The following is an 11707-nucleotide window of genomic DNA, read 5'->3' on the forward strand; positions in this document are numbered from 1 at the left end:
ATCAATCCAAGCCTTTGTATTTGGATGATTCCGGCCATTTGTCTTGTCTTCATCATATAACATTTTTCACTTTTCTTTACTTTTATACTATGGATTATTTTGTAAAATTGGATGAAATGACCCTAATAATTGTCTAAATGGCGCAAATGACCAGCGTCTAATAAAATTTGTGCAAATTAGTATTTTTTATTTTTCGGACAATAATACCCCTGTTGCGTAACGCGATGTTGTGTCGCGTTACGCGACGGACCCTAATTCGTCGAGTGTGCTGTCGCGTGATGAGCGTTCCGTCGTGAGACGGGGTATTTTTGTCTGAAAAATAATAAAGTGGTCATTTACGCAATTAATACAATTATTAGAGTCATTTCATCAAATTTCCGATTATTTTAAGACGCATTCAGCTAAAATGGGTTATAAGGCGGTGAACTTGAAATTTGTTCGGTAAGAATTTGTTTAAAAAAATGTTGATGAGTGGTGACTTTAAAGTTTTGAAATGTTTTTTTAAACAAATTTAAAGAGTATTAATATATAATGATAAAAAATTAAATAAATAATATTTTAATATTTTAGTTAATGAATTGAGTGATGTAATTATTGAGAAAGTGGATGATGTCATGTTTGATATTTTAAAATTTAACGAAAATATTAAATTATTATAAAGAGGGACGGATCCATGAATTAGAGTTTGGGGTGGGCTTAAAAAAATAACAAAAAAAAATTATACATAAAACAGGTGGATTATCCTAGGTTTTTTTTCTAATTTTTATGAATTAAATAAACAAACAGTGAATTAAATTTAAAAAAATTAAAAAATAATATCACATTACTGTTGTAAGAAATATAATATTTGCGGAGTCTTAAAAATAAATCTGTCCCTAATAATAAATATTGACCTGATTTTTATAAAAGTTAATAAAAATAAATAACAGAGAGTTAGGATGTCTTTTGCTAGCTTGACCTACCTACCATCATCAACAACTAGAACTCTATTATTGTTGTACTGATACAAACAAAAATCAAAACATGATTTTAGGACCAAAGTTCAAATAGTTGTCTTAGTACTAGTTATATATGATTGAATTATTTGAATTTAATCTTCAAATAATCCACCAAATTTATCATCACATTATCAACCAAAATATCTTATATTGAATAGCAATACCTTTTAATAACTTAACACCAACTTAAACAAATTTATTATTTATGGGTTATCTAAATAACCTAAACCTTAACTAGCTAGGCCAATTGGTATGAAAAGTTATATTTAACTCACTAAACTTTCTAGTTAGTTCATATATATATAGTCTCCTATCTAACTTGACAAGGAATGGTATATTGTATAATAATTGCAACATGGTATTGAAAATAATTGTAATCAATATATAATTATTGGATTAAAGTGGGTAACATTTTTACAAGTTAGATAAGTTATTTAAATAAAATAAATAAAGTTAAGTGGACTGTTGTCAGATATTTTTGTTACAATAGAATATAATTTCAAATGTTTTGTTTTTCTCATCCTTATAATTTATTTTATTTTATTTTAATATGTAGAAATATTAATTTTCTTTTGGGTTTTGTGCTTTTTTACCACCAAGGAAAGGCTGACCAACAAAGCATTGATAAAAGGGAGTTGATTTTTCAAGTCAGTCAACATGTCCCCCATCATTCTCTATACATTTTATATTATTGTGCCTACACTAATAATCAATAATCATATTGTAACACATTTAGAGAAAACATAAATCTAAATAAAAACATAAGATCATGATATCTATTGTTATGCCCAATGTAAATCAAAATTTTTAATCTTTTAAACAAGACTTTTATAACCCTTAAGCTACCATATATATTATTTTGAATATGAGTAAATACAAATTAAAATGATTTGTTAATCTAATAATGAATACATAGTTAGCATTGATGAATGTCCTAGGGTTTTGAAAAGTTGGAACCAACACCTCCCAAGTCAATTGGTTTTAAAAGAAGAGGAGACAAAAACCAAAAAGTAATAATATTGCTCTTTTTCATCTCATTCTTTTTGCTTCCCACCACACCCATCTTCACATCTAATAATTTATTTCTTGTGACTGGTCCCAAAACACAGACTGAAACAAAATCATGAACCACCTTTATTAAAAAAAAAAACTCATAAGTTTGCATCGATTGAAGGCCCAAGGAAGACATCACAATTGCGATAATGTCTTGACTTTAATTTACAATGTCAAAACCTCGTATTCCTAATAAGTTAGATGCATATACCACATCAAAGCTCGATAATTCCTCAAATGATGATGATATATAACTAACTTGTAACTTGAGCTATAGAAACCAAATTATAAGAAATTAAATGTTGTCTTCAAGCATGAAGAGTCAAACCCTAGCTATATATATGATATATCACATTATAATGGTCCATGTATAGCAGACTTTATACTTCCACGCCAAATAGAGCCATGCAGAAGATAGTAGCAAACATTTACAACAAGCACAGCATCATTGCATCTAATTCCTTTACCTATATATATTATATACTAAGTGGACCCAATATAAATATTATAATATATATATATACTTTTTAACTACTCACAAAATTCAACCCATTTGAAAGCAAAATAACTTTGATCAATGAAATTAGCTAGTTTGTGGTTTGAATGTGGTAATTAAGCCACTAGTTTAAATATTTTGAAATTTGATCTAACAAGCTAGGTTATTATACAAGATTGGTGAATAAGTGTAATTTTAGTTTTTCATTTTTTATTATTATTATTAATAAGCTGTTTAATTAATTTCTCATACATGAATTTTGTAATTTTAGTATTTGATTATAAACATTAAAATTTTATATGAAACTCAAACTCAATATTTTAATTAAAATGTGTGATAAGATTCTTGGGTGTAAACATGAAAAATTAATTATGGATAAAGAGTCCAGTACGAGTCCTTATCTTACTGTTGGACATTCAATTTGGGCTTAAGAGATATGTTTGGATCATAAATTTGGGCTTAAGAGATTGTTGCTGGAGTGTATGGATTCTGGACCACACCACTTCCAAGTCTCATTAGATTTCTGCTTGGTCAATTAGGCCTTGTTTGGTATTAATTTATTTTAGTTATAACTACATTCATATTATCATAGTGGATTTTTAGTCATATTATTAGTTGGGAGCAGGCCAGTCCAGCCCGAACAACCCCGTAGTAGTTTGGGTCCATGAGAGGAGAAAAAAATTGTTCTATTTAACTGTTATATTGAAAATATTAATGATTTTTTATTATATTTAATATAAATTTTGAAGAGATCTTATGTTTAAATCTGAAGTTATTCTTTATTTTATAAAAACTTTGAGGGTGTGTCCACATTCCTGGTTGGGAGCTATCTCTGGTTTGATTGAGACTAGGGGTGTTCAATATTTGGTCTGAACAGAATATCCGACCGAATTCGAATTCACCGAATTCGAATAAACCGAATTCGAATTATATTTTCGGTTTTCGAATCGAATTTTAAACCGATTCGAATTCAAATACGGTTTTCGGTTTGGTTTTCGAGTTTAGGTTTCAACTCGAAAAGCAAACCGAAAACCGAATTCATTTTTATTATTTATTATTATTTATTTTTATTATATATTATATAACTTATTACATATTATATATTAAATTACATGACCTCTTACTAGATCTCTAAATTAAATCCATAATTCCTCATTCATTTTCCCCTTTCTCTAGCTGTCCACACCTCTCAATCGCCATATATTGTTGTCGTCGACACTGTTTTACTTTCGTCGTTCAATTGTCGAATATATATTGGCGTTAGTCACTAAGCTAAGTTTGCATGCTTTATATTTTTTTTATAATTTAAGTAGATAAGATCTCTTTAACAACTTATTTATTTTGTTAACTCTTTTAAAAAAAATTATAAGTATGGGATGTTCTTTATTTGGTCTAAACCGAATATCCGACCGAATTCGAACCGAATTCGAATAAACCGAATTCGAATTTAATCAAATCGGTTCGGTTTTCGAATTTGCTTAAAAAAAATAAAAATTCGAAGAACTCGAACCGAAAATTCGAAGAACCCAAAAACCGAACCGATGAACACCCCTAATTGAGACGAGTATGTGTTTATTTATTCAAATTTTTGTCACGACACTAATAAACATAATTAAATATATAAACACTAATATATTTATTTATTTTAGATATTCTATAAGAATTTTAAATTTATTTGTTTAAAATAATATAAATTTTAAATATATTACCATATATAATATTAAAAAAATTATTTATATAATTTTGTTAATTTTTTTTTAAAGAAAATGGTATAGAGCCTTAAAACAATAAAGACGAGATATAGTAAAAACAAATTCTTGAAATAGAATGATGCTGGGATAGTAAATATAAACATGTCCGCCTATTTGTCTTTCATTTGTTGCTTTATTTAAAAACCCATAAATTATATTTTTATTTAATTTATCAATTGAAATATTAAATATTTTTATTACTATTATTACTATGGATAAATTAAAAACTCATTTTTTTTTTAATTTATACCAAACAATTTTTTTTCAAAATAAAACTTTTAATTTATATGTGGAGACTGATAGCATAGTGCTCTGTTGACATAGAGACTATCTAAAAAATATATTATCATAGCTGATTGATCACCTAATAATAGATTTTTTTTTTTCCCATAGACAGCTAGAAATTGTATATTTTCAAATAAACCCATATGTATATGAAAAGGGTGTTGAGAACTAGTGGAAAGACAGACAGACATTCAACCGAGAATCTCCCACCCCCACTTAACACATGGGAATGGCTGATTCCTCCAATTTACTCTCTTGGATCCAGCCCCTCAATATTATTTTATTCCTCATTAAATTTGTTTATATGAAAACATCAATATAATAAAATATAATTAAAACTCTGGGTTTAGTTTGTATAGTAAATTGAAGCTGATCTCATTTTTTTTACCAAACCCACAAAAAAAAACCTAGTAAAAGTAAAAATAAAATAAAAACCACCACCAAGATATTGCCGGCGGCGATTAAGGTTTCCGACATAGTCTATAGAAGAAAGAGTAAGTAGCAATATACAATGATAATCCAGTGTAATGATATCACCGCCGCCGCCGGCGGCCATAGAACAGACGAAGATGACTTGATCGTCTCGAATTGAAGTGAGTCGACGGCGAGAGGCATGTTTTCCCGATCAGGGCTACACTTTGAATCATCATAGGACGGATGTCCCCCGTACATGATCGCCCGTAAAACTGCCGATACTGTCGGTATGTACTCTGTCTTGTTCCTTGCTAACAACCATGTCAACCCCATTAGCCTGCAATCCCTCCTTAACATCTCACTCGTTCGATTTCCAGTCCCATTTCTCACCTGATCTTCCGTCAGCTGCAATAATAATGAATCATAATTATTATCACTACCATGAAAAACCCATGATTTTGTTGTTGTTATTGTTACCTTTTCAAGAGCACCGAGGCATTTGGTACAACCAATATAAGACGAATTCCGACAACTTTTCTCCAAGTCCCTCACAGCGGCGGTAGGTGTTGCATTCCGTCCATTGCTAATATTAAACGCCGCCGGACAACTAAGAGAAGTGATCTGATGAAGACGAATCCGGCAAAAACATAGTGTTGTATCACAAGTTGCATTCGGTCTAGTCATTTCAATATTCCGACTTTGTAACGAGCTTTGAAGAGAATCAACGCATTTTTGTGAATCATCTGGTATCATTGGGAGATCATTCATTGCCGGAGAAGGAGATGGAGCTGGAGTTATCTCAAGGGCGGTGCGAGCATGAGCTGCAAATAGCCAGGCGGCTAAAACAGGACAGCAACGACTCCGATCAAGGGTTCCTCCACATGCTTCCTTGACGCCGCCGAAGAGTTCTGCGGAAAGATCAAGATTACAAGTTTGGGTTTGTTGTTGGGCAGGGAAAGCTGGGACTGTATTTGGACTTGGGTAGTCGGCCGGATTAAGTGGTTGTGCTGGATCAGCGAGAAAAGCTGCTTGAGAGTGATGGAGTAAAAGAAACGAGAAGAAGAGCAAAAGAGGGGATAGATTCTTCATTTTTAGTAATGCAAGGAATTGAATCAAGTTACAATCTAATTGTAAGAAAAGCAATCTAAGAAGAGATCAGTGGTCTGGTCTGTCCAATGGCTATCTTCATCTTCATTCATTCATTCATATAAACAGAGCTAACCCAGAGTCAGAAAACCAGACAGAAGAAGCTAAAGTAAACAGAATAGGCCCCGTTTGTTTCCACTACTTTTATAAATGCTGGGTCATCTATTTTGGCCACGTGGGGTTACTTCAAATTATTTTCAAATTATTACAAAATATAGTATTATTATTATTAATAATATTTAGTCATTTCTCCAAAATAACAACCAAATAAATAATGTTATCCTAAGAGAATGGGTTCCAGGGTCAGAACCAAATCTACTGTTTTTCTTAGTTTGTCAAGAGGATTATGACCGTGGTAATGTATTCATTTCAAATGTATTTAAGTGTTTTTTTTTCCACTATTTAGGATATAGTTGGAAAGAGTGGAATGCTAGAGTTTTTTCTAGAGTTCAAAGTGACGTTGAACATTTTGGAGGAACATAGTTTTTTGATAAAAATGCACTCATTCGAACGTGGAGGCGAATACTCACTTGCGAAATCTATTGATTTCAAGCCGCTTTAAATTACTATTGTTAGTGTAATAAGTGGTTATTTGTAATCTATTGTGTTTGTTATTTTCTAATTGTTGTCTATTTTCTGTCTAAATTAAGACAAATGTTTGTTTTGTCTTAATCTCTAAATTCAGGTAAGTTTTTTCCTTTTAGGATTTTTCAATTAAATGACATGTTAATTTGAGATTTATTTGAAAATACTAGCATATATATATATATATATATATATATATATATATATATAAAAACACTTTATGTAAATGTTATATTATGGTTTCCATCGATCCAATTGATTTAATGTCAACTTTCTTTATTAGGTAGAGCTATAGGGCACCACTTTCCTTCATATTCTCCATCACAATTATTTTGAAATTCCACCAACAATTAGACAAATATTTTCACTAAGGTTAAATAAAAACATTATTATTAAAAGTTAAGTGGGCTAGGGTTTAACGTTAAACTAAAAAAATAGGGGATTGTTAATCAAGAACGAAATGATTCCAACAAAAAAGTGTCACACTTTGCAAAAGATAAGAGCAATTTTATATTTTAGTAAATTTACAGCCTTTTGGAGGGCTATATATATATATGCACAAAAGTGATCAAGACAAAAGAATTGCTATTATTGCATAATAGTTAAATACTAAATCTGTTAAAGGGTCCATTAAGATTTTTAATACATTTTCACTATTTTTTTCAACAAGGATTCTTTATTGACAAGATAATAAAAATATACATTTGAACTACGGTTACAATAATCATATGAATCAAAGATCGATAACAGCGTATATTCACTATCCATTTTGTTTACCCGATCAAATCTCGACCCAAAAAAAAGAAGAATAACCTCGTCACATCATTTCAATGCCTCAAAACCATCAGGTTCCATACAATTTTTACCATCAATAATCTCACTTTATAAGATGATATCACTTTTTTTTATTCAAAATATTAATATTCTTATTGATTAATTATATCAACTTTATCAAAAGACTTAAACGAATCACAATTCAACTTATTTAAACTAGTTAATAATTTGTCCACTTTATTTCCCTTTTACAGCTTGTTTTTTAAGCAAAAGAATTATTAAGATATTCATTGTTAAAGTTATTGGCCTGCATTACTACATACCTATATTCCTTGGATGTGTTATTTTAATTGGTAAAATTAATATAATCTTAATTATAGAAAAAAGAGTCAACTTTTTATAAAAACATCTTAAAATTATTAATGTCATATACATATCAAAATTTAATAAAAGTAGAGCTTCAATTCAAATATTTAATTATAAAATAGGTTTTCATAGCACTCTCACCCTAATTATAAATCAATTGTGGTATATTTTTACTAATAACGTTTTAAGTTAAGGTTAAAAATCATTAACGTGGAATCGTAATGTGTTAACTTTATTGAATGAATGGATTTTTTTTTTTGTTGTTTTTTTGTTACTTCACTAATCACTAGTCTAGGGTTCTACCTTTTTCATTTTTCTTTTTAAATTATCTTTTCTTAATTTTATTTTTTTTTCAAAATTGTAGAGAAGGACAAAGCTTGGGAAATTGGAGAAGTGATAAAGTTACAATGATGATGTTGTTACTGAGGCCCACTCCACTGCTTAAATATGGGCCCATACTAAGACACACCACTAAAATTAAATTTATTTACTTCTATTATTATTATTATTTACTCAAAATTTTCTCATTTATATATAAAAATAAGTGGATTGATATTTTTATTTAATATTAGAATATTTGATTTTTTTTTACCTTTAATGTAACAATTTTTAAGGCAGAAGAAGAGAAAACCTATTATTGAGGATGAAAAGAGAACAATAACATATAATTAATTAATTATATACAAAAAAATTATTTGAAAATATAATGGTAAGAAAATCAAGTGGTGGAGAGTGGAGAGAGACAGATAGTGCACGATCGATTGTCTCATGACTCAACCTTTTCAGGGCATCCACTATGGAAAAAAAAAAATAGTGCTTTTTTAAATTGACAATAATTAAAATAAAAATAAAAATAATCAAACATACTTGAACTCCGATCTTGTGATCATGAAACTTTGCATTTTAACAATTGAACTAAAAGATTCTTCAAAATTAAAAAAAAAATCTCATCTTATGATCTATCGGTTAGATTTTATTCCAAACATTTAAAGTTGCTAACTCATGATGATTATTATTATTATTATTATTAATAATATTTCCTCTCTTGAGTGATTATTTGAATTATTACTTTTGAGAAATCAAATTATTATCTATATTATTAATTGTGGTCTCCACCTTACTACCATACTATGCACCTGGCTATGTTTTGGACCTTGGGTTTTTGGTTGGGTTGACTCCAAAAATATATAAATCTTGAATGTATGAAATTAAATGTTAAAATTTTGAACATGGGTTTGAACGAATCTGGGTATAGATAGGCCGTGGGATGTTATATTATAAAGATGGGTTTGAATGTTTGAATAAATTTAGGATTTATTTGATACATTTTAAAAGTGAAGGGGGTTATTTAATCTATCTAGCTATGTCCTTTAGGAAATGTGCATTATTATTATTATTGCTGAAAAGTTGGTGTACAAAAAATGGGGCATTATCACCACCGAACCGAAGGGGGTCCAATTAAAAGGTCAGTTCGTGGTAGTCAGAACTCAGAAGAAGAAGAAACGATGCCAAGACAAACCGGCGAAGCTTCCGGCCGTCAGAGTCAATTTACCTATAATTAAATTACTTGAATATCATATTTATTTTAGGTTGAACTTTGCATATATCATTAAACAATTACAATTTTCATGCAAGCCTGACTGAGATACTAGGATTAAGAAACACAATTATAATTCGTGATAGTTAACCGAAGATGGAACGAGAATGATACTTTTGGCTCCGTCCCGACTCACCCATCACACCCTTATTCTGCCAAAAACAATTAAATATATAAAATTGTTTTTAATGAATATTTTATAAATGGTACCTTTAGAGGATTCTAAAAAACCAAACGTGATGAGAATAATAGTAAAAATAATTATCGAAGTAAAACAAGACATTGATGGTAAATGTATTCCCACCCTGATCCGCTCAATTATCATCCCTATACAAAATGCTTAATTGTCTCAATTCTACTAATAAGTCATCTTAAAAAAGGATATTCTAGTTTTCTTATTTAAACAAAATATATATAATTGTCAAATTAAAAAAACAATAAAAAACTAAATATACAGAAAGTGAATACATATATAATTAAAAAAAAAAAGTAAAATATAATCAATCATATCCTTTCTATGACAATAATAAAAAAGAAAAAAAAAAAAAGAAATGCATCATGTTTACAATAAACAGGAGAGAAGGCTAGTATAAATGCATTGCCATGTCAGCAGCGACAGGTCATCCGACACAGTCAGCTATATATAGCTGCTGACATGGAAATACATTTATAAATATATTTACATAAAATCAAAGTCCAAACTCTCTGGTATATTTTCAAACTTCAACATACTGCTAGAGTACTGACTAATCTCCTTTTCATCTTCTTCTATCAATGTTGATGACATTGAATTCATGGGTGCTGACGTCATGATCGAATCAAATGTAGTGAAATCCATTGGCTTGGCTTGTTCGAAACATTGGAGTACTTTCTTGCTGATTATTCAAATTGTTTTGATTTAGAAATTGATTAAACTCGTTATGATTTTGTATTTGGAAATCGACAAATTGGTTTTCTTGAAAGAGCTTTAATTGTGATAATATCGTGATCAATTCCGAGTTGATTGGTAGGAGATTGGAGGATGAATTAAGAGCGGAAACAATTCTTAATAGTTCGGGATTCATTAGTGCTTGAAGGCCAAGTAGGTTCGAAAGATTTTGTTGAGCCGAGATGACAATAGACGACAAGTTGAGTAGATCTAGACGTGGATTATGAGTAACCGGATCAATCCCCATCTTTAGAAGCCTTTTCTTAACGTGTGTGTTCCAATAATTCTTAATTTCATTATCTGTTCTGCCCGGCAATTGAGACGCAATAGCCGACCATCTTAATTAAAAAAAATGTAAAATTATTTAGTAGTGTAACACAATTTTGATATATATAGAGGTGAATGATGAACTTATACTTACTTGTTACCCAAGATACTATGTAGGTGAATTATGGTCTCTTCTTCTTCAAAAGAAAACTTGCCTCTCTTAATATCGGGTCTTAAGTAGTTTGTCCAACGTAGTCTACAACTCTTTCCGCACCTTTGAAGCCCTAATGATAATTGGGAAAGGGGTTTATTAATTTTGTAAGATATTAAAAAGGGCATGCATGCATGCGTGCATGAATGATATACAAACCAGCATGGGTGGGAATGGCTCGCCAGTTGCCAGGGCCGTGGATATGCATATAGTGAGTGAGTAGTTCATCTTCTTCGGGTGTCCATGGCCCTTTCTTTAACCCTAATTCTTTGTCACAGCAAGGTGACCTTCCCATTATCACAGACAGTAATATCTATCTCCTTATAATTAAGAGATCAGATATATATAGAAAAAGAAGAAGAAAAAATAATTGTTTCCAAAGGGACTGGAAAGTCAATTGGATTGGTGCCGCCCTTTTATTTTTTCTAAAGTCAACCCATATCTCTGTCTTCTATGACATTAATCTTTTGAAATTAGAGGACTCCGATAAAGTCATATGACATTATACACAAAAACAATACTAATTACATATCAAAGCTAGGAACATGCTTTTTAGTATTGTTTTTGTGCTATATATGGAAAATTTTGAAAAACATTCTTTCTCGAAACAAATATATTTCTTTGAAAATAAATCGAACTTTTTACGATTAAATATGTTTGTGAGTTATATGCTTAATCCGTTGACCTCATTTTTATCCCATATTCCAGGCTTTAGCATAGCAACAACAGGATGTAAATATCCTTAGGCTCCTTAAGAGATTCTGGGTTCGAGCACGTTAAATGATAAATTCTGCGCCTAAATAAATAGTTGAGTGTGTTTGCGAGATTTGTACTTA

General features: G+C 30.1%; 2 protein-coding genes across 2 annotated transcripts; both read right to left on the reverse strand.

Moving 5' to 3' along the window:
• Window positions 1-4654: 4654 nt before the first annotated feature.
• On the reverse strand, window positions 4655-6224 carry LOC124921080 (uncharacterized GPI-anchored protein At4g28100-like). Its single transcript, XM_047461688.1, has 2 exons — window positions 5475-6224; window positions 4655-5402 (listed from the first exon to the last, which is right to left on the reverse strand). Exons 1-2 carry the CDS (start codon window positions 6084-6086, stop codon window positions 5064-5066), a joined length of 951 nt encoding a protein of 316 aa, XP_047317644.1. The 5' UTR covers window positions 6087-6224; the 3' UTR covers window positions 4655-5063.
• A 4059-nt stretch (window positions 6225-10283) lies between these two features.
• LOC124941775 (transcription factor MYB74-like) lies at window positions 10284-11166 on the reverse strand. The gene is made up of 3 exons (XM_047482161.1): window positions 11031-11166; window positions 10815-10944; window positions 10284-10731 (listed from the first exon to the last, which is right to left on the reverse strand). Exons 1-3 carry the CDS (start codon window positions 11164-11166, stop codon window positions 10284-10286), a joined length of 714 nt encoding a protein of 237 aa, XP_047338117.1.
• Window positions 11167-11707: the final 541 nt, after the last annotated feature.

This window comes from Impatiens glandulifera, chromosome 1 (assembly GCF_907164915.1).
Source record: "Impatiens glandulifera chromosome 1, dImpGla2.1, whole genome shotgun sequence".
Taxonomy (NCBI): Eukaryota; Viridiplantae; Streptophyta; class Magnoliopsida; order Ericales; family Balsaminaceae; genus Impatiens; species Impatiens glandulifera.

Excerpts from the sequence above, each read along its gene's own strand:
- LOC124941775 (XM_047482161.1), bottom strand. The coding sequence starts at position 11,166 with ATGGGAAGGTCACCTTGCTGTGACAAAGAATTAGGGTTAAAGAAAGGG. Across the intron at positions 10,945-11,030 it reads AGCCATTCCCACCCATGCTG|GGCTTCAAAGGTGCGGAAAG; the intron begins GTTTGTATATCA and ends AATTATCATTAG. Across the intron at positions 10,732-10,814 it reads CATAGTATCTTGGGTAACAA|ATGGTCGGCTATTGCGTCTC; the intron begins GTAAGTATAAGT and ends TTTTTAATTAAG.
- LOC124921080 (XM_047461688.1), bottom strand. The coding sequence starts at position 6,086 with ATGAAGAATCTATCCCCTCTTTTGCTCTTCTTCTCGTTTCTTTTACTC. Across the intron at positions 5,403-5,474 it reads GCCTCGGTGCTCTTGAAAAG|CTGACGGAAGATCAGGTGAG; the intron begins GTAACAATAACA and ends TTATTATTGCAG.